This window comes from Pagrus major, chromosome 23 (assembly GCF_040436345.1).
Source record: "Pagrus major chromosome 23, Pma_NU_1.0".
NCBI lineage: Eukaryota > Metazoa > Chordata > Actinopteri > Spariformes > Sparidae > Pagrus > Pagrus major.
In genome coordinates this window covers 16,143,907-16,168,141 of record NC_133237.1, presented here as the reverse complement: position 1 = coordinate 16,168,141, position 24,235 = coordinate 16,143,907, and the positions used below count along the sequence as shown (strand labels likewise).

The window sequence follows — 24,235 nt, the reverse complement described above, 5'->3', positions numbered from 1 at the left end:
GACAAAACAGGCAAGATAAAGAACAACAGCATGTTATATTGTGTATATATATTATAAAATCATCTAAAGATACTGTGTTTTACATAGTTTACAACACTACAGTAGTAATCTCAATGAACAATTGGCCTGCATTGCCAGTGAGCCCCACTTGGACTGACATGGCTTGCTGTATGTAAACATGCACAGAGTTTAAATATGAGTAAGGAAACAGTTGAGTGAACAGACTGCACTTGAAACAGTTAATAATAAAGTTAGAATGAAGTTAATGTCAAAGGTGTTTATGATAAAAGACACTTTTAAGCAAATGCACAGGCACAAGCAATGCAGGCACATGAGGTGGTAGGATTTACCCCACAGGGGCAAACATGTTCAGGGGACACGGACCCCACAATCAGCTCTCTGTTCTGACTGCACTCTGACAACCGTCTCTCAGTTTGTTAAACATGCAGTGCAGCAGACTCCAGAGATATTTTCAACAATCCTCCTGAGGCTAACAAGACACCGTAAAAGGAATCCTGTTATGAATTTATCTGACACTCGTATCTTTTTGCTTGACATATTCATCTTGACAATGTCCTTTCTGCTTTGTTACCATTGAGGTACGAGGAGAGGAAAATCATTAAGTCCTCCCCGTCCATATTCACTCCGCAATGCTCCACTGACCTTTAAGGCTGGATGAGCACACAGCAGGAGGGCCGATCCATAACAACTTTTATTATCTGCAGGACAGAATGAAGACAAGAGAAGACACTGTGTTTCTAACTGAAGATGACTTAACAAGAAATATGTTCAAATACTTCCTTACTACACTGGAGGGGTGGGCGAACTGACGATTTCAGACTAGATTTGAGGTCGATCTTGAACGCATCCACAGTGCGAGATGAGTTAATGCTAGCAGCATAGTGGATGAGGAGCTTGCGCCAAAGAACTATTTTTAATAAAAATTCATAGGCCATTTCAACTCAGGCATTTCAAAATTGAGAAAAACGATTGCAATTACATTGTGGATCATTATTGCGATTAGATAGCTTGTAATATTATTTGTTTTTACCTAAATTTGATGTGTTAACAAAGATTCCTCCGGAGTTCCTCAAGACTTTATTCTCGGGCCTCTTCTATTCAACATCTACATGCTCCTCCTTGCTCAGATTAAGGAACATTATAATACTCAAACCACACTTATGCAGATGACACACAACTCTACATAATAGCATCACCACATGAATACAGTCCCTTACAAATGCTGTAAGGGACTGTAATTGTATTTGTTTAATACATAAACAAAAAATGTTTATGTATTTCTATGCCCTTGTAAAGCACTTTCAATTGCCTTGTGTCTGGATGTTCACGGTGACTATCAAATAGCATTTTTTTTGCTTGAAATGCCCAGCCCTAATCATAAACTTGCCTCGCCTAACCCTACTCCACTATAACTCATCACTCACAGTTCTGTGTCCTCGATGCAGTCTGGGTCCTCTATGGTCTCCAGCCGTGTCTTACAGGCATCTAAGATCTTTTTCCTTGGTCCTAGGGGGATGTGGATACTCTTAAGGTCATGGTCAGAGCACAGCAACAGTGCTTCAAGGTCGATCTTCTCCCTCTTGAAGATGGAGAAAAACTCGCTCATGCTCTGTGTGGCGAGAAAGACCTCCAGAGGGCTCGACTCAGGCTCATCATCGTCATCCAGCCCTAATTCGACTTCGTCCCACGGCAGCTCCTCCACGTTCCTCTCCTGCAGGCTGTGTGCACTGCCGATGCTGTCTTCATCTACACTCGGGTATTGCTGCAGCCGACTGCGTAAACGCACATTATTGCCCGACCGGTCCCCACTGGCCTCATCCTGACCACCGAGGTTAAACATCCCCCCACTCACATAGTTCCTCCTGAAGACCATGGTGCCCAGACCGGGTCGGTTAAACAGGGAATCATGTCCTGAGTCGGTGCTGATCTCAGAATAGTCCACATCGGGCCCATGGAGGTCCGGTTCACTCATGGCACGTGAAATGGCATCGTAATTGTCTCTGGTGAACATGTCACGGATGTTTCGGCGGCCACGGTCCTTTGGGTTGACATAGGTCCCCTGTTTGAGGAACATGACATCATTGCCCAGCTGAAGTCCAGAGAGGGAGCGCACACTCTTCCTCCCATCCTCATAGATCTTAAAGGTCCCATCTCCTTGTTTCCTCTTCTCCAGCTTCTTCTGAATCTTTGTCTTCCCTCGGTTTGTGGCATGGAGAGTAGCCTAACAGAACATGAATAATACAGCTTTTAGACACAGTCACAAATGAAAGGCTTAGATTTTCCAAACATTTCTGATGACTGATTTTAAAAGCTTTGAGATAGATTAACACTGGCTTCAGTTCACGTCACTGTGCTGTAAAAAATTTGCGATGGCAGCATCACTATAGAGGTCACTCCACCACTTGATCATGACCTGTTAAAACATCAGCTTGTTATCAATGTCACTGCGACCATGTTATCATTTAGCTTAGTCTTGATAAGTTGTGCAGGTAAACGCACTGTATGTCATTTCTTCCACGAGGGCTCGATCAATCATGACAAAACTAAAGACGTAAGTAGCGAGGGATCATCAGAGTTGTTGCCTTTTTTTGTCACTCTTGCTGATCAAAGTCTATTTATGTGACTCAGGAATGTTCATGGACAGGGTAGCGTAAGTTTTATTCATGTTACGTTTAGTCTCGTTTCCTACCTCGATCAATGCAGAAAATTACGAGAATAATCCAAGTACACAACTAAACAAAATACATTTAAAGGTCTTCATGTTTTCAGACACTTTAGAATACATATTTCATATGTATATATACACTGTACTGTATATGTATATCTCTTTAAGAGATGGGATATCAAAAGTCTTTGTACTTGGCAACCTAAAGTATGTAACCGTGCATTAACCCAAATCAATCCTGACCTGAGAATATGGCACACTGACGGTGGCTGCATTTAAGCTTCGCAGCTTGTGGCTAAGAGAGCTGCTGGTGTAACTGGAAAAGCTCATGACGTCTGACGCAGAAGCCTCCGAAGCGTCTTTATGAAACTTCCGCTCCATGCGTTTGTGGTGTTTCTTCTGCATCTTCACGCACTCTTTGATCCGCCGCTCAGCATCACGAAACGCCCGGTCCTTCAGCTTGTTGACCAGCTTGGCGTTGAGGCCCGTCTGCTTGGTAGCGACGGAATCCAGGTAGCGAACGCAATCCATGTGATTCTTTGTGGCGGCCATGTCCAACGGGGTGTGGTAGTCGTTGTCCAGACACCACATGTTGGCACCAAAAGACACCAGGAAGAAAAGGCAGTTGTGGTGACCGTTGGCAGCTGCCAGGTGGAGCGGCGTGTTCCCCCATATGTCACACTTGTCAGGGTTTCCTCTGTGGGCCATAAGATATATGTATTAGATTCACTGCATAAATATTTTCATTTCTTTCTCAGACTGTTTGAAAGGTTATGTATACAGTTTGCCTCCATGGTCTTCCGTTTAGATGACTCACTCATGAGTAAGCATGTGATTTCTTTATTATGTTTTCAGCACTGACCCGTCATCCGTGGGTTGTTAATGGGGCCTTATTTAATAATTTACAGTCTAAACATCACATTGCTCTTTCAGAAAAACAACCATAGATCTTCTGTAGGCTTTGACCAATTGCTCAAATAGGAAGTTTTGCTTAAAATAATACTTCAAAAGGAATTTACTATCATACAGGAGCCATAACCAACATAAGCAACATTTACCCTTGGCTGACAGTCCACGACCTCCGGGTTACCTCTACGTGTGCTGCACTGTTGCTGCTGGTTTGTAATATGACCACAGGCTTGCCGGCACCTCTGCTACACTACCTGTATCCAGTTTCAGGGGAGGCCGAGTAGGCGGCTCAAAAAGCAACACTGTGCATGGCCGGTGATGTCATGCTGTATTCCTCAAGTCAAAACATACAGTATCACAGCTGGTTGTGGAGGACAGATGGGTGTGGAGGTTCCTTACTTCTCTTTCCCATCATAAGCCTCAAATTTGTTTTTGTGTTTATTCAAATTTTGCTCAAACTAGTATTCTGTCAGGCATCTTACAGATAATCGAAAACATTAAAAAGAAAAAAGTATTGATTCACGATATATAAAGCTTGTTTGCAGCCACCGCAACTTAATATTGCTGACGCGATTTTAATCTTAAATTTACGCTTTCATTTTTCAGTTTGGACTCCTCTGATTGGCGTCACTCACACCCACAGAGTTTACATGTTACCTGCACTGTCTTGTGTCTCGTCCCTGTCCTCCAGTGTAGCCATGTACAGACTGCTGAATATTTCATACGATGGAGGTGAAGCCACTGTCGAAGTGCAGATGTATTATTGATGGTACCCGTTGTGAGGTTTTCACAGGGAATGTGTGTAAGACCCAACCTGGGCAGCGATTAGCAAAGTCCCACTCTGATTTGAGCCCCCTGTCTCTTTTTGTCTGGACGGGATTGGGTTTAAATATGTGGTGGCTGAACATAAAATGTATATTTCTATTCTACAGGAAAGAAGATGAAAGTGGCCACGATCGTGCATATCAGTGGCTATGTTTACATGGAAGATATTTCTTCATTCCAGTTGAAGATTTCGGGTGAATCTGTGCATTGATGTCCGCACCACTTTGCTAAGGTGAGATAGTGGGCCTTCTTTATTTATCAAAAAAAAAAAACCTAAATATAAGAGTAGTTATCAGCCAAGTGAAAAACAGAAAAAGGAAAAGCAGTTTTAAGATCAGGGGTTGTTGAGTTCAAATGTCAGCGTTGCAGGATGGACAGCAAACAGCCGAAGAAGCCACAATATAACAACGATCAAACAAAAGAATTACGCTGTTACCGCAACATAAAACGCTCTAAACTGACGTCAAAAGATAAACAGCAATTAGCTGTGCTCAATTTTTATCTTCTAGATGAAACATCGCCTTCAGATTAAACAATATGCTTTTCGTAGGGACAGAACATCCAACACGATGGCTTTATGTGTCGTAATTTATGTCCTCGTAATAAACGCTGACCGCAGCGGTGATAGGCCTCCCCTGTTCTTTATCGCGTTATGGGGCTGTTTGCATCTTCACTTCCTATGACAGCTTGATGTGACTGCAGCCCGCCCGGCGCAATATACTTGCCAAATATAGCAGTCCTTGCATCTTTCCCATGAAATTGTCAAGCAGTATTAAACTTCTCTTCATCACTCTCCCCGGGTCTCACGAGTTCGGTGCCTCCGTGAAACATTATGGCAGCTATTATTGTTAATTTTAGTGCCTCGTGTCAATCAGGAGTTTATGTAACCTGCTATCAATAAAGGGATGTGTCCTTGGTGGCTGAATGTCTCCAGAGCCGTGTTTACATTTATTCTGTGGGAAATAGTGAATTTAGTATTAAAGGATGGAGGCCTTCCTCGCTTGGTGTGTTTTCAGAAAACTTTTTTAAAAAACGTCAATAACTTTTGGTTAATTCTGATGTTCTGCATTCAATAAACTAAACGCTGATGAATGATGCTGTCTTGCTCTAACAAGCTTCACTCAATTAAGCAGATTCATAATGAGCCCATTTCTTCTGGCTGACAAGCAAACCAGGTCAGCCAGAAAAGATGAGGAATGGGCTGACCATGAATACCAATCACATTTGCTCACTTTGCTGAAGCAAGGCCAGCATTTATACCACGATGCAGCCCGCTAAATGTGTGTAACCTATTTGATATTTCTACTTTTCTTGTGATTACAGAGTGAAATAGGTAATTACGTAACGGCAGACGACAGCGCCTCTCCATAAGAGTCCATCACAATAAAGTTATGAAATGCTCCCTTTTACATAACAGTTTGTGATGTAAGAATGAGTTATACTTTATGTACTTGTCTCTTTTTATAGACCAACTCTATCTATATGACTCTAGCCATGTACAGGTGCATTCAGGAGAGGGGCCTCCGTGATCAGCTAATCTCCAACAGTGCCTTCATGTTATAAATGGCACGGCAGCTATCTCCTGCTGTGATATATTGGTAATAATCATGCTCTGTAACTTACAGATGATGACCATAAAGTTAGATCAAATAAAAGCCCTGTCTTTAAAGGGGCTGTATGTAAGAATGTTGGTTTAAAAAAGTAAATAATAACTAAAATTATCAACAGAATGTGAATAAACAGTCTAGACATGATCATATATATGTATTATTTTGCTGAGATATCTACTGAATTAGCATGCTAACCAACTAGCCCTATCCCGGTCCAAAGCTCCCGAGCTAGCTGTGTAAACACTAACACTCCCCTCCCGCTAGCTGCACAGCTAACTAAGCTAACTAACTAAAGGCAGCTATAAATTTGACAGGCTGGCAATTCTCACATATTGCACCTTTAAAGTCTTTATCTTCTCGTCCTCATGGCTGTATGGAGCCTTTTGATTGTATTTATTTTTCTACGTTTTCAAACAAGTCCCCATCTACTTCAGTTGTTCAGGAGGATGCTGCAGCGCTGTTTTGTTTTGAAGCTGCAGAAATGTTTCACAAAACTTCACCCAGCAATGACTTTCAATCTGCGAGATGAGTAGATATGACTGAATTTTCATTTTTGGGTGAACTCATCCTTTAAAAAAAACTTATTTGGGCTTATTTTCAGCAGAAATGTTTTAGTGACATGGGGATTTTTCACTTTGACTAAACAGTTGCCAGTTTATGGTAATGATTTGGTTAAAGTTGTTTCCTATTAGCTTGTAGTAAGTCCTGATGTCACTGTGTTGGTGGTGTATCCGGGCCGGTCCTGTCTCCTGTGTTTGTTAAACTCAAGTACTGCTCCTCTATTAAAGCTGACCTACTTTGTTAGTGGTGTTTTGTTACTTTAGTTGACTTTGGTTCAGCTGCAAAGAACATGTCATCAAGTTGTTCAAATATGAAAATATTATTATTCCTTTGACACTATGTTGATTATTTGCCTTCCTCTGCCTTGTCTGACATTGGAAATGATTGGAGGAAGGATGAAAAATTGGGAATTAGTTTCCTCACCCCTGACTGACATATATGAGTGAACTGTATGTCTGTCTCTACAGTATTGCATATACCCACCCCCTCGCCACGATGAGCCGCAGAGCCTCCAGGTTGCCGTGGTAAGCAGCCCATAACGTCGGTGTCATGCCATCCTCATCCGGCGCGTTCAGATCCTTCCGTGTCGCCTCCTTCAGCAGGTCCAGGTAGCCGTCCCGGGCCGCCTTGTGGTACCTGTCATTCATGGTGCACGGTTAATCCGCCCTGCTCGACTCCATTCCCTGTCGATAACACCAGCAGCAGCAGCAGCAGCATCATCGCCGTCACCTAACGGGAGCAGGACCAGGCGGCTGAAGTGCCGCGTTGTGCCGCCGTGCCCTCACCAGCCGCGCGCTCCTGATCGGCGCAGGAGCTCCGGGGCTGAGCGCGTCGCTGGTCTCCAGGGAGACCGGGAACAGTGCTCCCTGTGGCCGAGAGGCTGCAACACAGCCCGGGGACACGACGGATAACCCCCCATAGTAGACACTGAGGCTATAATTGATGTAACAAACTCATCAAGTGGGAACTTTTAATGATGTTTTTATTCATATAACATATGAAGTGTGTGGATTTGACTTGGGCTATTCCTTTTCCCCACCTGGGCTCCTAATACTGGCTTAAAAAAGACATTATCCTTAGAAAGCACATCAGGGGAGCACTTTAAACCTGTGGCTACCTCTAAAAAGATCCAGAGCAGACAGAGAGGAAGAGACGGACGAACGTAACAACATGGTCATTCCTTATGTCGCAGGAACATCTGAGAAACTCAGGAGGATCCTCAATAAATATCCCGGTTCACTTCAAACCCAGCAACACCCTGAGGCAGAAACCTGTCCGCCCTTAGGACACAACGCCCAGGCAGAAACAGAGTCATGTAGTTTATTTTCAGCCACAGATGTGTACACTGGGGACACAAAACAACCTCTCCTGAAACGAATGGCACAACACAGGAAGGCCAACTCCTCAGGTCAACACTCCGCTGTCCACTTACACCTGAAGGAGGAAAATCAATCCTTTGAGGACAACAATGTAAACATCTTGGCCAGATGGTTTGAAAGAGAAGTAAAGGAATCCATCTATGTCAAACTGGAACGACCATCTTTGAACAGAGGAGGAGGCCTAAGACATTACTTATCGCCCACCTACAATGCAGTACTGAGTTCTCTCCTGAAACACTTAACAACCATTCACACCTGGGCTCACCTAGCTCTAACATCGCACACAAAGGCCCTAACGACTCTGAAACTCAGTCACCCATATGAGCAATACTTGAGTAAAAGCCTTCACAGTATCTAAAATTAAATGAAATATCAAAAGTACACATATTTACACGTACTGTATGTATAAACTGTATACTATGGGTTAAATTATAGGCCTGCCCTCAATATTCATCTTTTTCTGGAGCCAATAACATAAATAAATACAATCCAGTAAGTAATCTTCAAAGATAGTACACCATGAGCTTCAAAAATGTAGTGGAGTGGAAGTATACCTACCTAGAAATCACACATAAGTAAAGTACTTGAGTGAATGTACTTAGTTACATTCCATCACTGCATAAAAGTACTACTACCACAGTAAAATACTTCACTACAAGTTAAAATCCTGCATTTAAAACCTTACTGTTATAAAAGTAACTGATATCAGCTAAATGTACATTAAGTATGAAAAGTAGAAGACCTCACTGTGCAGTGAAATGCTCCATATCAGTGTTTGATCTTTAATATAACAGCTGCATTAAAGTTTATTTTACTGCTGTATCTTATTATGTAATACTCTGTCAGATGTTTGTACTGTCGCTGTTAGACAATAGGATTTTCTTAACCCGTAAAGGAACACGTCATCCTTCGATTGGTTCATGGTCTTTACTGGACAGGAAGGGTGTGACCTGAAGAGTACTGATCGAGCTGTCAGACCAGTGTCATGAAGTATAAAGTACCCTCTTTACCTGTGAGATGAAGGTGTGAAGAAGTACCTTGAATTTGTACTTAAGCGCAGTACACGAGTAAATGCACATATTGACATTCCACCACTGCTAATTCAACTCTCCTGCAATAAATCCTCATAAAACTGAATCAACACAAGACTCACACTTCGTGAAGTCGTGATTTATTGCAGGACTGATGTATTAGCCTGCTTTAGCTCGAGCTGCTGAAACTGAGTGAGATTTATTAACCGCGCTCATGATCTTTATGGCTGCAGGCACTAAAATAAGATTTGAGTCTCACCTTGCTTCTTACGTGTATATTTGCTGTGAGGGAATGTAACTAAGTACAATTACTTAAGTACTGTGCTTAGTGAAGGTATACTTGTACTTAGTATTTCCATTTTCTGCTACTTTATACTTCTACTACATTTTAGAGGTAAATCTTGTACTTTTACTCCCCTACATTTATTTGATTACTTTAGTTACTAATTACTTTGCAGGTTAAATGCTTCATCAGAGCTAAAGACATATACAAATAAATATATAATTTACTTTTACCTCTACGTTTGATACTTAAGTACATTTATCATCTTACTTTACCAAGATTATATTTTAACATGACAGGTTATCTTAACTTTTACTCAAGTATGACTTTTGGGAACTTTTTACAACCCTGATTAAACCTGAACACATTCCTAAAATCTTTCCTGTTTTCTTTCAAACTCACTCATCACCAAACCATCCAGTTCATCGAAGTTGTAAAAACTCGTCTAAGCAGGAAATAACGACTTCAGATATCTGAGAACAGAAGCAGCATTACTGGAGGTCTCACTGTGACTGACGCATAAGGAAGAATGAGAGTAACTCTGGTGTCATTGTTTTTCCACGCTCACTAGAATGAACCATTGTTCCTTTTTGGCATTTCCCATTAATGGCATTAGCTTGTATTAAGAAAGAGCAGTGCAAACAAAGACATCATCAGACTTCATGAGTGTCATGCACTTTGCTGCACCCTTATAAAAAGGTTATAAGTTAAATCTAAAACAAGCCTGGCTGCAGCGGAGACCGACTACCAATTGAAACTGCCATAACAAAAGGCACAGATAGTGGACAGGCTTTTCATGTATTGCACCTCGGGGGCTTTTCAGAGATAGGCACGCATCTCTTTACTGAGCCATGAATAGCATTAACACACTGAAAGTATTCCCTTCAAGCCCGAAAGTTAAAAAGATAGGTGACTACCAAATGCTACGCCTCTTTAAAGATTGTGAGGCATAGCTGCAGGTGCAGCAAAAAAAACACAACATAAAGCCTCTAAAGTTCATAAATGCAAAACAATCATGGAAAAATGGTTTGATAAGACAAGTCACATGCAGGTTTGCCCTCCCTTTACATAACATGTATTTTGCACATGCTGTTAAAATTTTGGCAGGGGGTTGAAAATGTATTGTGTGATATCAAAAAAATTGCTGCTGATCACAAAAAGAACCGGTTTCTTGTATTTTGTGATTCGTGAGAAAAAAGTTTTTCCTGGAAACATCTTTTAACCTTTACGTGATTATTTTGTGCAAAACACGCTGTGTTTGGTCATAATATGGTGTTGTTCATAACAGATTATTGACATTTATGACTCTTTGTACAGTAAACTACCGCGTTTTTGACAGCATATAAAAGCCATGGCGGCTCAGGCTGCCTCTCAGGATCACACAGCATCAGGTAGGCTCCTGAAACCTTCTCTGAACTTTTCGGCCAGCTTCTCTCCTGTTATTCAATGATTCAGTTATTCGACAACACATAATTGTTTCCCCTTTCCTGATGTTAATCTTGATTTTATCTGTTATGGAGGGATACAGCTAAACGTTTTAGTTTTTCACTCAGTACAGCATATTTACATGCCAAAACTAGAAAATGAAATCCCACGTGTTAATTCGAAGGCGCTCCTTTGTGTAGGGCTGACAGGGTGACAATTATGCTGATTTTGTTCCTGTGGAAAGGTTTCACCTGGGCGGGATCTGTCTTTAAAGGCAGCCTGTGAGAGGGCGTAGCTGGTAAACCTGTAACCAGATGCAGTAGTGAACAGAGAGAGAAGATGTGTTTGAACATTGGTCATCTATGTAACTGTTTGACCGACGGTGGTCCCTGTCAACCATGCAGCATGACAGCCAAAGAATTGGAGACGGAACAGGCCCACCTGTCCAACAACATCAATGCGGCGGGTCGAGCGGGGAGCTCATGTGAATCTGACGCCTCTTCTGGCGAGGTCGTGAGGGAGCGAGGTCGGAACTGGGGATGGATGCTGTCCGGGATCATCTGCGTCAACATTTTGATCCTGGGCTGTGCCTTGGCCAGCGGCACTGCCTACAACAATGTAGACATCAGCACCCCTGACCTGCAGATTTTCCTCATCATCCTCCTCATCCTCACCTCCGCCTGGATGATTTATTACGTCTTCTACACGGCCAAGAACGAAAATGCTGTTGTTTACAAGGACGCCCATGCTGGACCTGTATGGCTCCGAGGTAAAAAGATGTTAATTTCCCTTTTTATTTAAAGAGCAATTTTGAATAATTTTATAACTTTCCCTTCTCTTTAACATCTACATGTTCTTGCTCCTTCAGGAGGACTTGTGCTGTTTGGACTCCTCAGTATTATCATGGACATTTTCAAGATAGCCAGCTACGTGGGATACCTTCACTGTGACTCTGCTGTTAAAGTTGCATTCCCTGTGATCCAAGTTGTCTTCATAATTGTGCAGGTAAAAATGCAAAGAAAATGCTAAAATTACAAAGAAATTAAAAATCACACTCGAGTTTTTATTTTGCAAAAATACTAATCAAATTGTGCAATCAATCTGCAGACGTATTTTTTCTGGGTCCACTCCAAGGACTGCGTGCAGCTGCAGAGGAACATTACACGGTAGGTGATTAACAGATTCTAATAAATTGCTTTCTCTTCTGATTAAGATTTCTTCACCAAAACTACATAGTGCACCTTTAACTTGACAGAAATATATAATATGGAACAGAATAGGATAAGATCTCAAGAGGAACAATGTCGGGGGAAATAGACAGTGTTTACATATCAAATTACAAGATAAGAGAAGGAGCCACTAAACAGAGATTGATCGGTTTTAAGGAGAAAGGGCAATCCAGACCTTTTCAAGTGTGTTTTTTCTTTTGTGTCGATGTACTTTCTCGGTAATGGAAAATCAATAAAGATAAAACATTAAAAAAACATAAATTCCTTATCAACTCATGGGTAAGCCTGCACGTTTTGTCTCTGAAGAGTCTTCATCAGAGTCGAAATATTCAGGATTGCTCCTGACCCAGTGAGACACCTTTATTTTTATTTTATTTTTTAAAACTTTTTTTAAAACTTTTTTTTTTTTACATTTCTAATCTTTTTTTTCTTAAACTGAAAACCACATTAAATGAAAAGCAATACTGTTATTACTTATCTGGTACAGACTTACATGTTGCTCTCACCGATTATAAATATGACTCTAATATCTGACATCAGGTTAGTTATGTTCAGCTCTCTGACACTATTTTTGTCTCTGCTCACCAATTCCTGTTGCTGCCCTCTTGTCTTTTTATTCAGCTGTGGGCTGATGCTCACCCTCGCCACAAATCTAGTTGTGTGGATGACTGCCGTCACTGAGGAGTCAGTTCACCAAACAGAAGCTCCTGAACATACTGAATATCCTGAATATCCTGAATATCCAAGCAACGTCAGTAAAATCCATGGACGAAGCTCGTACATCAGTAAAGGTAATTGGAGCAATCAAAATAGATAAAGTGATTGATAAAACTCCACAATATGAGATTTCTCAACCTGTTCCCTGTCATGTCTTACAGCCGGTTATGGAGACGATAAGTGCAAGTGCAGCCACACTTCATGTAGTATGTTCAAAGAGGCCTACTACTACTTGTACCCCTTCAACATCGAGTACAGTCTCTTCGCCTCTGCCATGGCCTACGTCTTGTGGAAAAATGTCGGTAGAGTACTAGAAGAACACGGCCACCACCACATCAAATTCCGCCTGAAGGATATAATCCTCGGCCCGGTGGCAGGAGTCCTCTTAGTGGTGGCAGGTCTGGCAACCTTCATCGTCTATGAGATGGAGATGCAAAAAGATGATAGCGATGATGACCATAAAGACAATGCAGTGATGATCCACTTTGTCATGAATATAGTGATCCTGACGCTGATGTCTGCGTCCACTGTGGCCGGCTGCGTCGTCTACAAAGTGGACCACAGGGAGCACGTATCAGATAAAAACCCCACACGCAGCCTGGACGTGGGGCTGCTGGTGGGAGCTTCACTGGGGCAGTTTATCATCAGCTATTTCAGCATCGTAGCCATGGTTGGAACTGGAGCCAAAGGCCACCTGAACAGGCTCAACCTGACCGCAGCTATCCTGATGGTGATCCAACTCGGCCTGCAGAACTTTTTCATCATCGAAGGGTTACACCGGGAGCCCTTCCACGAGGTGCGCCCGGTGGACACTGTGATGGCAAATCCGTATGTGCTGCAGCCGAGCAAAGAGCTGGGCCTCGAGGGATCAGATATGGACAAAAAGCCCGTCCCAGTGCTCACAGCATACAGCCTGCACAGCCACACGGATGAGCACAGACCCAAACTGACGTGGAAGAGACGGGTGCTTAAGGAAGTCTGTGCGTTCCTGCTGCTGGGCAACATCATAGTGAGTACCACTCTCCCTCACTCTCTCAAATTCACTTTTTTCAAACTCACCAAATTCTCAAACTCTTCTCTCATTTCTTTGGTCGACAGCTCTGGATCATGCCGGCGTTCGGAGCCAGACCCCAGTTTGACCACGACGCTGAAACCGAATTCTACCAATTCAACTTGTGGGCTGCTGTTGTGAATATTGGACTTCCTTTTGGCATCTTTTACCGCATGCACTCAGTCGCCAGTCTGTTTGAGGTTTTTCTGACCTCATAATGCTTGCAGGAGCATACAATGTGTACAGCCAACTGTTTGAACATTATAATGCTGTTTTGTATAAACTGTAGTTTATATCTGATGATGGTTCATTTGTCTATAAATCTATTAAGTAGATAATGACAAAAATAAAATAAAAAATCCTCTCATCTCTCATTATAGTCTGTATATGTGATATAAATGTATTTCAAAATGTTATTTTCACAAGTACAAAAATCAATTGTGAAGCTAATCTTGTTTTTTCATGCTCTGTATGCACACAATAAAGGCAATAAGCTGAGTAAAGAGTATGATTCATTGTGTCAGCATTTATTATTATTAATACTATTATTATTTGTAGTAGACACAGTTGTAGCAGTTGAAAAAACTAAAGTATGAATAAGTCTGAGAGCAGCTACATCTAGCTAGCATTTACTTTACAGATGCTAGCTTGGGTGGACAAAAAAACCCCAAAACATTGATTATTAGAGCTCAAACAATAACTTGATTGATTGATTGATTGGTCACCAGACAGAAAACGACAAAACATTTTGATAATCAATACACTGGCTGCGATATTTTCTAGTAAAAATAGCAAACACATTTTAGCTAGGCTAACGTTACAGCCTCTCACTTTAGCTGTCTTTCTTTCTCCAGTTTTGCCTCGAGATAATTATGAAGGGGCTTTTTTCCACCATTGTCTGACACTTAGAGCATATTAATTAACTTAATCTAATTTATTCATCCGGTAAAGAATCAGCAGCTTAACGTACAATTAAATTGTTAGCTTATTTGTAGCCCCTTATTGTCATTCTGTGGACTTGGTCAGGCAAAACCCAAACAAAGAGTCAATTAATTAAACGCACTAAATAGCTAAAGGCTTTCCCAAATCTATCGAAGAGCTTACAAGCTTGATATAAAAGTATTTATCCACATTATAACAAGCACATGCGACATAGTTTGTTATTTATTTTTAGGCTTACCTTTGACTCAGGCACGATCAAAGACACACCTCCGCGGGGTCCTCAGCACACGGTTCTGTTTACAACCACGTCACCAGGAAGTACATCGCCAGGTGTCAGGATGCAGAGACAGGTAAACGACCCTAAATGTTGTATTTGTTGCATATTTAGAAACAGTTTTTTGGTTTTGAATATAGTGTAACTCGTCTGAGTCGTTTTTTAGACTTTAACATTGATTTAAACTCATAGTAAGTCGTGGAAACAGATGTTTGCTTTAGCTTTAACATGCTAATGTGCTTCACGTTTTTCAGGACTCACAGGACGCTCCTCTTTTTGGTGAAGACGACGATCACATCAGGCGAAGTAAATTAAATATAAGGTACGATGTGCTGCTTTTGTGGTTGTAATAAAGTCTCCAAAGCAGTGGTGGGGTGTAACTAAGTACATATACTCAAGTACTGTAGTTTATTTAAGTACAATGTGGACTTTACTTGAGGTTTTTCCTTTTCATACACTATTTATTATTATCTATTCACTAATAATCTAACACTTTAAGCAACAAATTAATAAATGAGACTCTCCAAAACAAGAAAAGCTGAACCATTAAATCGATTAATCTGTTAGGCTAGTTGAATAACAGTAAATTAAAGGTGCACTATGTAGTTTTGGGGAAGACATTTTAATCAGAAGAAGATCTTCATCTTCACACTACAACAGAAAAATCCTGCTTTTAAATTGATGCACCAGCAATAATAATAATCTAATGATGTGATAGTATAATAGAGAGAGTATACTTATATACTTTTACTAAGTAACACTTTCAATGCAGGACTTTTACTTGTCACAGAGTATTTTTACAGCGTGCCATTAGTACTTTTACCAAAGTAAAGGACCCGAGTCTTCCTCCACCACTTTTCCTGTGTAAGCTTTCCTATATTTTGACCCAATACTCTGTTTTTAACTAAAGAATAAAACTTTAATCTGTGTTTCAGACATCCGCTGGCCTCATTCTTCCACCTCTTCTTCCGATCAAGCGCCATCTTGGTCTACTTATTCTGTGATATCTTCAGCAGTCGCTTCATTGCCTGCATGGTCACCATCATCCTCCTGCTGTCATGTGACTTCTGGACTGTCAAGGTGAGCAGATCAGGTTGTGTTTAACCATGCTTCAGTTTTATACATCAAAGCTTGTTTGTTATTTTCTCAGTAAATCATTGAATTGTTTAGTTTATAAAAAGTGGAAAGTTCCTATTTCTGCTTGTTTTGTCCAAAAAAACATTCCAGACCACAGGTTTTCAGTTTTTTTAATCAATTATGTTAAAGAAAAGCATCAAATTCTCACATTATAGAAGCTGTAGAAGAGAACGTGAGGTACTTTTGTTTGTTTTATTGTGTTTTTTTCAATATCTCTTGTCTGCGCATGTCTATGTCGCTTGTTGGATTGAATCTGTGATGTGTTTTTGTTTATTGTTTTGTGAATATTCGGACGGGTGTGCAATGTGTCCCTTGTTTATAATAGTATCAAATCAAAGTACCAGGCTTTCATTTACAGATGTATTCCCTTTTTTTCCCCTCAGAATGTGTCTGGCAGGTTGTTGGTAGGCCTTCGGTGGTGGAATCAAGTGGATGAAGATGGAAAGAGCCACTGGGTGTTTGAGTCAAAGAGGGTAAGCAAAAGCTCCTCAGGTGCATCCTAGAATGTTATGTGCCCAGGGCTGCTCTCAGCTCACGGAAAAGGTTTTCTAAAAAAAAGCAGTTTACTCGTCTGGGAGACACCGATCTCGAAAGGTAAACATCCTTTCTAAGTTTGACAGACTCATCATGTTTCTTTTTCTAATTAAATGTGACCCCAACTCTCTAGAAAGTAATGGAGATCTCAGTAAAACACGTCCAGAAAAGATGGTGCATCTAAAGTTTCACTGACTGAGCACACCTTGCAGCGATTTTAAGTGCCATTGTTCCATTAGCTGAGCCCTTTTACTGTGTAATGTAGCTGCATGACCTTTTGGGACAATTGAAGGCAGTGTAACATAGAACAGCTGCATTGTCCTCTCTTAGAGATATCATACAGCACATCAGGACACATCAGGCATGAATTTCCAAGGACTATTTACTTTTCTCTGTGTTTTATTGAACAGCGTGAAATAAAATCTTGTTTGCGTTTCTTCACAGACAAACAGTCTGAACACGACATCTGGGGCAGAGTCACGGATCTTCTGGCTGGGACTCATCGTGTGCCCGATCTTCTGGGTCATTTTTGTGTTTAGTGCCATCTTCTCTCTCAAGATTAAATGGCTGGTCAGTTCCGTGTTTTGGAAGTTAATGTCAATGTAATTGCTGCTGACTCATTAGCTGCTAACTGTTGGCATATTCCTGTTTGTGATTTTTGCCCCACAGGCTGTAGTAATCATGGGCTTGGTTTTACAATGGGCCAACCTGTACGGTTACCTTAGATGCAAAGTGGGTGGACAGTCCAACCTGAGAGACATGGCAAGGAACTACCTCGGTGTGCAGATTTTTAAACAGGTATGTGAAAAGTAAAGCTGCAAGTAAAGATTATTTTCATTCTCAGTTAGTTGATTAGTTGTTTTGTTTCATCCGCACCCCAAAGATTTTAAGTTTACTGTCATAGAGGAGCAAAGAAAGACAAAAATATTCACATAAGAAGCTGGAATTAGATCATTTTGACTCAATTTACTCAAACCAATTTATCGTTTCATTTTTTTTTCACTTAAGGCGATGAAGAATACAGAGAGACCTTGAAGTCGAAGAAGACGAGTGACGATCGTCTGTATTGTGGTGGAGCGCAGCGCCGGACAGGAACATTATATGTACTTGATTCCTGTGAGCTCTGTTACTCTTTTGTGGGGGGTTTCTTGTGCTTTCACTCAGGTTTTTAGTAAAAACTGATTTTGTATGATTTGTTTCTACTGAATTTGTTGACTCACAGATTAAAACTTTCCAATAATTCAAATAAAATACAATATAGTTGCTGTTGGGAATGCATTTCATGCAATTGTTGTTGTGGTGCAGGCTGCAGGTAGAGTTACTGCTGAAAGTTAATTCTGAAATGTAAATCACTACCAAAGCCTTACTAGTAAAGAGTTTACCACAAGCTTCACAGTCCCTTCTAGACGTTAATTTATCTGAAACCAGGAGTTAAAGAAGGTAATGTAAAATGTCTGATTCCTGTGGGGATCTGGATCAAGACGGTGTCCTCTATTCAGGGCAGTTTTGATATAAAGATTAAATGTGTTTCACATGTAGCTTGAATTTGCAGCCAGCACCAATGAATTCACTATATACTGTTTAGGAAATGGTATAATAGGGGAATAATTTATAACGATAGCTATGTTACCTCATTGGGCCTGCTATTAAAACCTGGACTGGGGATAATAAAGTTATACAACTGCTTTATTTATGTTGTTTTTTAATCAAACTTTATTTTATTATAGGCTAATGAAACTGCAGGCAATTGTAGGGAGAGGTGCAAGTTTCTAAAGTGTAAGTGCTTTGACATGCGTCGTACTCGGGTGTCATTTTATACAAAAATGGTGAATTTACTCAAAACTTCTCTGTTAGATTTTTGTGTTTTTCAGCAAGACGGCAATAAACTTTTTACCATCATTTCTCACTGGAAACATCCTGTGATCATATTTTCTAAACATTCTGTATTGAACTTGTTATTTTGTTTTCATAAAATTAAAAGTGTCAAAATTCCACTAGACGTTCCCTGAAGATCGTTGTGTTCAACTCTCATTAGCCGCCCTTAAGCAGCTTTGTTTTAATGGGAGACTTAAACAGGGTTCAACTCAAGCTGCTGGTTATCCAACCCAAAGTACCTGTGCAGAAACCTGATAAGTGAGGGTCACCAGTTTGTCTGCAGTGAATGATTCAACCACTAGGTGGCAACAAAGGCACATTTTGCATTTGTCTCTTCTTTGCATTTGATATATTTATGTTTATGTGGACACAGTTTACTATCACACCTTCTTCCATGGATTAAAATTCCTTCAGAATAACTTCCTGTAATACTGTCATACAAATCCTTAAGAATAAAAATCTTGTGTAGATGTCCCGGTTTTAAATAATCATGTCTTATCCATCATGTGACTCAAAATTATATCAAGAGTGAGAGATGAAGTTCCTTTATTTGTTTGATTTTCAGAAATATGCAAACACATTTGATTAGACATCGAGAAACAAACTGCAAGCAGGCTAAAAATCATCTAATATTTAAAATATATTGAACGCAAGTGTCATAAACTAGTAATCTTGCTGAGAAGAGGGCAGCTTTATAGAAGTAATCACATGCATTAAATATTAAATATGCAATATGTAGGAATTTTAGTTTAAAACACTCAAAAATGTACTAAAACTATCAATAGTGTGTGAAGAAATGACAGTGTTGACGTATGTATTGTGTTGCAGAGATACCTGCTGAAGTCAGCTTGCTAACAATCTAGCAACAGCCAGTTCTGGTACAGCATTCCTGTGCTAGTGGTGTAAACACCAACACAGTCTGACCACTAGATGCACCTCCAGTCAAGCTAACTAGCCAATGGCAACTCCAGTTAGCATCAGCGGTTACTCTGATATGCAGACCCCTGTTTCAGTATAGATTCGACACCTGGCTAATTCTTACGTATTGCAGCTTTGAAGAATAAGTTCACCCAAAAATGAAAATTCAGTCATGATTGCTATCGAGTGCTAACGCTTTTAGCTTGGCAGATTTCAGCTTTTAAAAGGGTGTAAATATTATGTATGTTTTGCAAGTTCATGTTTACTTTCAGTTTTTTAAAAACATTTTGAAACAAGTCCCCATCTACTTTAGTGGCTTAGGAGAACGCTGCAACGCTGTTCTGTTGCAAAGCTTGAGAAACTTCCCCTGACTTTCCATCAGCATGGAGGTGAGATGGCAAAATTTTCATTTTTGGGTGAACTGTTCCTTAAGAAACACAGTTAACCTGTTATATTAGTACCAGAAATCAAAATGGTTAACTGAACATTTATAATTCACCATCACATAAGTCATGGCAAAAAAGTATATGCTGCCAAAAATTAAATACGACCAGAAATATATCTTGTCGATTCTTTTGGCGATCTTCTGATATCTCTCACTTTTCAGCTGCTTTGCGGCGAGATCTTCCAGGAAGTTGACGACCTTTCTGAGCATTCGATTGTGCTCCTCTGAGGCGTCCAGCGGAACAACACTAATGTCCGCTTTGGCTTCTGTTGGGGTTGAAACAGCAATCAGAGCAGGTCATACAGTGTTAATTGTTCATCAAAAAATCAAGACCATGTGAGCATCAAGCCCTCCTCACCTTCATCTGCTTTCTCCTCCTTGTTGGCTGTGTTTTTGGTAGCTGACCGTTTGGTACAGAAGAGGGAATTGATGCTTCCTGTGGCCAACCCTGTCAGCGCCAAGGACACCAACATGCTCAACACCAGGAAGACCAGAGAAATACAGAAGTGGGTTCCTGCAGCAGAGACAGACGGACGGTTAGTGATTCAAACTGTCATGCTGTTCATTAGGTAGCATGTGTGTGTTTGTGTCTGACTGACGGATGATCGGGCTGCACTGGCCGTCTCCAGGAAGCTCATTGTTGAGGATGATGAGGAACATGGTGAAGCTGAGCACCAGAGTGACCTTAAAGCAATTGCGTTCACCACCTCCCAGCGGCAGAGCGAAGCTGATCACATCAGCCAAGATGATCAGAATACTGGGCAGGAATAACGTTATGAAGGGGTTGAGGTACTTGATACGCAACTCCACCTGAAGGAGTATGACACAGAATTTAATCGTACAATATAGAAACTGCTTTTCCATTGTTTATAGGACCCTGTCAGACATGTCACAATCACAGAGGTCGATTGCTGCTCTTTAAAGTTTAACACTGTTGGGTTAACACCACTTTTGCAGGAACTTGGTGAATCATTAAGTATAAACTACGATTTCACAAGTTCCTGAACTTACCATGATGTAATTTCGGTCATCTCTGTTTAATATTCTCGCGTAGAACGCATTCTCGGTTTTCCAGTCTCCGTGGGTGCCGTCAACCACTTTCAAACCACCCAACAGCAGCTCTGTACCACATCCTACAAGGCGTACAGAAGAAGTCTTTAAAGGAGCACTCCACATCCTGCAGCATCGTTTTTTTATTCCACGCATGCTTCTTCCAAAAACCCAGAGCCTACATTACCCACAATGCAATATAAAAGGCAATTTCCCTGGTTCTGCTGTATCTATTTTGATCATTTATTTTACAATTTCAAGTCCATCAATGCTAGACTAGTGGACTGCTTTTCAAAACCTGGCAACTACATTACCCACAATGCACCTTAGCCACAGAGTGACATCACTGGAGGCAATTTATCAGATCACTTGCAGCTCCCTCTGGAGTCACAAAAGGCTTCACACTACTGTTTTCACATATGTAGTAGTACTCCTCAAGACCTGTAAACACACTTTAATGTGTAAAAAATGGTGCAGTTACCCTTTAAATAATTGGATTAAACATTCATGACTAAAGCAGATCAATCACAATCTTCTTCAGAATGATAACAGATGTGTAAAATGATGATATTTTGCTGTATAATATTTGTTCAGTGAATCGCTGAGCTCACCGTCAGCGGTCCAAGCTTGGATAGCGACGGGACAGCTGTCAGCAGCGAAGGGATAGTTGAACAGGTTGACTTCACAGTTAATCTCCGCATTTATGATCACGGTGTGCTTCACTGTGCCGTTACTGTACAGCAGCAGATCGTGGGAGCTGTGCTTCATGGTCGTTATGATCCTGCAGCAGAGAGACGACAGGTGCGTCACATGGATGTCAAGAATTGTTGGTAACAGTTGGAAGCTGTTTTGTGTAACTGACTGACCCGTTTGTCACATGAAGCTCTGGGGTCCAGATTTTAGATACCGGCAGGACCACTTGATCGTATTCATAAACTGATTTGTCCCACGCCAACTCATCATCTGTCCATTCCTGTAGGTTTAAATCAAAATGTATAAGATTAACAGACGCTCTTTGTTTCCTTTTTTTGTCCGTCTATAAACATGTCGGAGCTTACGAGTGAGGCTTGCAGACGACTGATGAGGCGCAGATTCTTTGTGTCCTGTTAAAATAAGATGATGAATGTAGTTAGACAGAATATTGACACCCGTATCACTGTATCGGCTTCCAGCTTCTCACAGAATCAACTTCAAAATTGTATTCAAACGTGGAACAAATTGCCAGAAGAGCTAGGATGTGAGAAAGTGCGAAGTACTTTTAAATCCAATCCAAGACTTTTGTTGGGGTCTGTGCCAAACAAACGTGTTTTCTGACATCTGAAGATTTACAGGCATCTCTTTTGAATATTAGTGATGAACTAAGTTTTCCTTCATGGATTGAAAAACATCTCCCTCTTCTTAGACTGAATAGATGATTTTAAAACCCTCTTGTTTTAGTTGGAAGCGTTACAATGGTTCCAGTTGAAGCCCCAATGAGGAAATGTGATTGTGATATATAAATAACATTGATTTGGTTTGATTCTCACAGAAAAAAGCTATCGAATATGACGCACTGCTGTACACGCAGACGTTTCTATTCTATTTTAAGATTTATGAATATCACTGAAGCGATTGTTGGTTTTGCTACAGCCACCAGAGAAACCAGAGACAGCTTGAACTTTCACAGCACCCTAACCAAGTGAAAGAAAGAAAAAAAACACCATGACAAGAGTTCACTGACACTTTTTCTTGTTAATTATTGTCACTCTAGCTTCTGTGTATGTTTGATTGGGGCAGGAGGGCTCCTACAAAGTAACTGTAACAGTATTAATTAAGATAAAACATTTAGTGAATGTAGCACATTTTTCTTGTTATACAATGTCTTGTTTTTGCTGTTTTAGCTCAAGGTTATCATTGAATTGACTTAATTTTATATTGCCCTGATATGAAACTTAGTTATTCCAGTCTACTTATTTTTTTGTACTCATGCTGACTCAATTCATTCAAGTAAATTTTAAACATTTCACAGGTTTGAAATGTACTCAATATTTTAAAAAAAAAAGATTTTACAGTGCATTTTAGTTTTTAGAGTGTAGACTAAACTACCCAACGGTATAAAAAGTAGTTTAAATGTATCTCTAACTATCTACAGAAGTACAGAAGGATAAATATTAATTATGTTTTATACTTTCAGTAAATGTTGCTGATAATACTTTTACTAAAGTAATGCAGGACTTCTGCTTGTAGTGAAGTATTTTTACTTTTTTCCTTAAGTAAAGGATCTGAATACTTCTTGCACCACTGTTAATGATAACAACACAGGGAACAATATTAATTTGGTATTTAAAAAATGAATGAATCCTCAGTTAGACGATACTTACGACTGACAGAGTTTGGTACTCGACGAACGGCACTCGGATCAACAGGAGGCAGCTTTCATTCTGTGGCTGAGATAAATACTCTTTCTTGATCAACATCTCAGCCAGACATCTGCGACTCGTGCAGACGGAACCAGCATGTCCACATCCTGAAATCAGAGATACATGTGAGACAGAGCTTTGAATATTTTTCAGAAATACTTCCTTTTTTCAGTTACACTTACCTACTGTCAGCAGACTCAGTAAGAGGACTGATTTCCACAGACTGTTGGTTAAAAATCTCATCATTTCTGACTTCCTCACTGCAGGAATGAGACTATTAGCATCATGCATGACTAATAACTGCAGAGTGACTGACAGATGTGTTTGTTAGCTTCCCTGTTTCTGCTCCTTTCTTTAGGTTTCGGCCTGACATGACACTTAAATAGGACTGTCTGTGACGTTCAACCACATATTTACCGCATAGGCACACGGCAAGACAATATGACTGACCCACAATAGTGTGCAGGATAACCATTGTGTGATTGATTGCATAAGTATTCAGCGTGTCCCTCAGTGATCCTGTGTAAACACTGAATTACTCCCACTGTCTGTTTACCTGCCAGCAGACTCAGGTGGCTCCAGCTGCTGTTTGTCATTAGAGCTGGCCACGCTGCTCTGCATTACAAAAGGCACTGTGGCTGTCATGAGCTGAAGCAGACAATAACAGAGACACGAGTTTATCTGAAAGAGTCAGGTCGCCCAGTCATGATGCAGGACAAAGACGTGAGACGAGTGGTTTCAGTGCAGTCGGGGGGAAGCTTTTCTTCACACAGGATGGCCTTTAAAGACACTTTGTTTTGACAGCTGGATCACGACTTCAGGTTTTCAAGCTCATTATGTTACATAACGCTAATTACAATCTTCATATAATTTCAATTGCACGGACACAACATGTACTTTTATATATTAAAGGTGCAGTATGTAGTTTTGGGCAATACATTTTAATTAGAAGAGA

General features: G+C 40.6%; 4 protein-coding genes across 5 annotated transcripts; 2 read left to right on the top strand and 2 right to left on the bottom strand.

The window, feature by feature from the left end:
- Positions 1-409: 409 nt before the first annotated feature.
- On the bottom strand, positions 410-7,268 carry ush1ga (Usher syndrome 1Ga (autosomal recessive)). 2 transcript variants are annotated; one of them, XM_073494715.1, is made up of 4 exons: positions 7,075-7,268; positions 2,930-3,383; positions 1,446-2,242; positions 410-719 (listed from the first exon to the last, which is right to left on the bottom strand). In XM_073494715.1, the coding sequence occupies exons 1-4, from the start codon at positions 7,236-7,238 to the stop codon at positions 716-718; spliced, it is 1,419 nt and encodes a 472-aa protein (XP_073350816.1). In that variant the 5' UTR covers positions 7,239-7,268; the 3' UTR covers positions 410-715. The 2 variants fall into 2 exon arrangements, with proteins under 2 accessions (XP_073350816.1, XP_073350815.1); XM_073494714.1 differs by lacking the exon at positions 410-719 and having other exon boundaries at positions 1,327-2,242.
- A 3,780-nt stretch (positions 7,269-11,048) lies between these two features.
- Positions 11,049-13,924, top strand: LOC141020210 (proton channel OTOP2-like). The gene is made up of 6 exons (XM_073495281.1): positions 11,049-11,478; positions 11,578-11,714; positions 11,817-11,875; positions 12,560-12,729; positions 12,817-13,664; positions 13,754-13,924. Exons 1-6 carry the CDS (start codon positions 11,049-11,051, stop codon positions 13,922-13,924), a joined length of 1,815 nt encoding a protein of 604 aa, XP_073351382.1.
- Positions 13,925-14,954: 1,030 nt separating this feature from the next.
- LOC141020198 (Golgi apparatus membrane protein TVP23 homolog B) lies at positions 14,955-18,587 on the top strand. Its single transcript, XM_073495267.1, has 7 exons — positions 14,955-14,998; positions 15,177-15,244; positions 15,858-16,002; positions 16,443-16,532; positions 17,038-17,163; positions 17,263-17,391; positions 17,602-18,587. Exons 1-7 carry the CDS (start codon positions 14,987-14,989, stop codon positions 17,626-17,628), a joined length of 597 nt encoding a protein of 198 aa, XP_073351368.1. The 5' UTR covers positions 14,955-14,986; the 3' UTR covers positions 17,629-18,587.
- Positions 18,588-19,827: 1,240 nt separating this feature from the next.
- On the bottom strand, positions 19,828-23,337 carry LOC141019963 (neuronal acetylcholine receptor subunit alpha-5-like). Its single transcript, XM_073495001.1, has 8 exons — positions 23,242-23,337; positions 21,748-21,854; positions 21,493-21,662; positions 20,843-20,964; positions 20,431-20,641; positions 20,190-20,345; positions 19,987-20,097; positions 19,828-19,832 (listed from the first exon to the last, which is right to left on the bottom strand). The coding sequence occupies exons 1-8, from the start codon at positions 23,335-23,337 to the stop codon at positions 19,828-19,830; spliced, it is 978 nt and encodes a 325-aa protein (XP_073351102.1).
- Between the last annotated feature and the right edge of the window lie 898 nt (positions 23,338-24,235).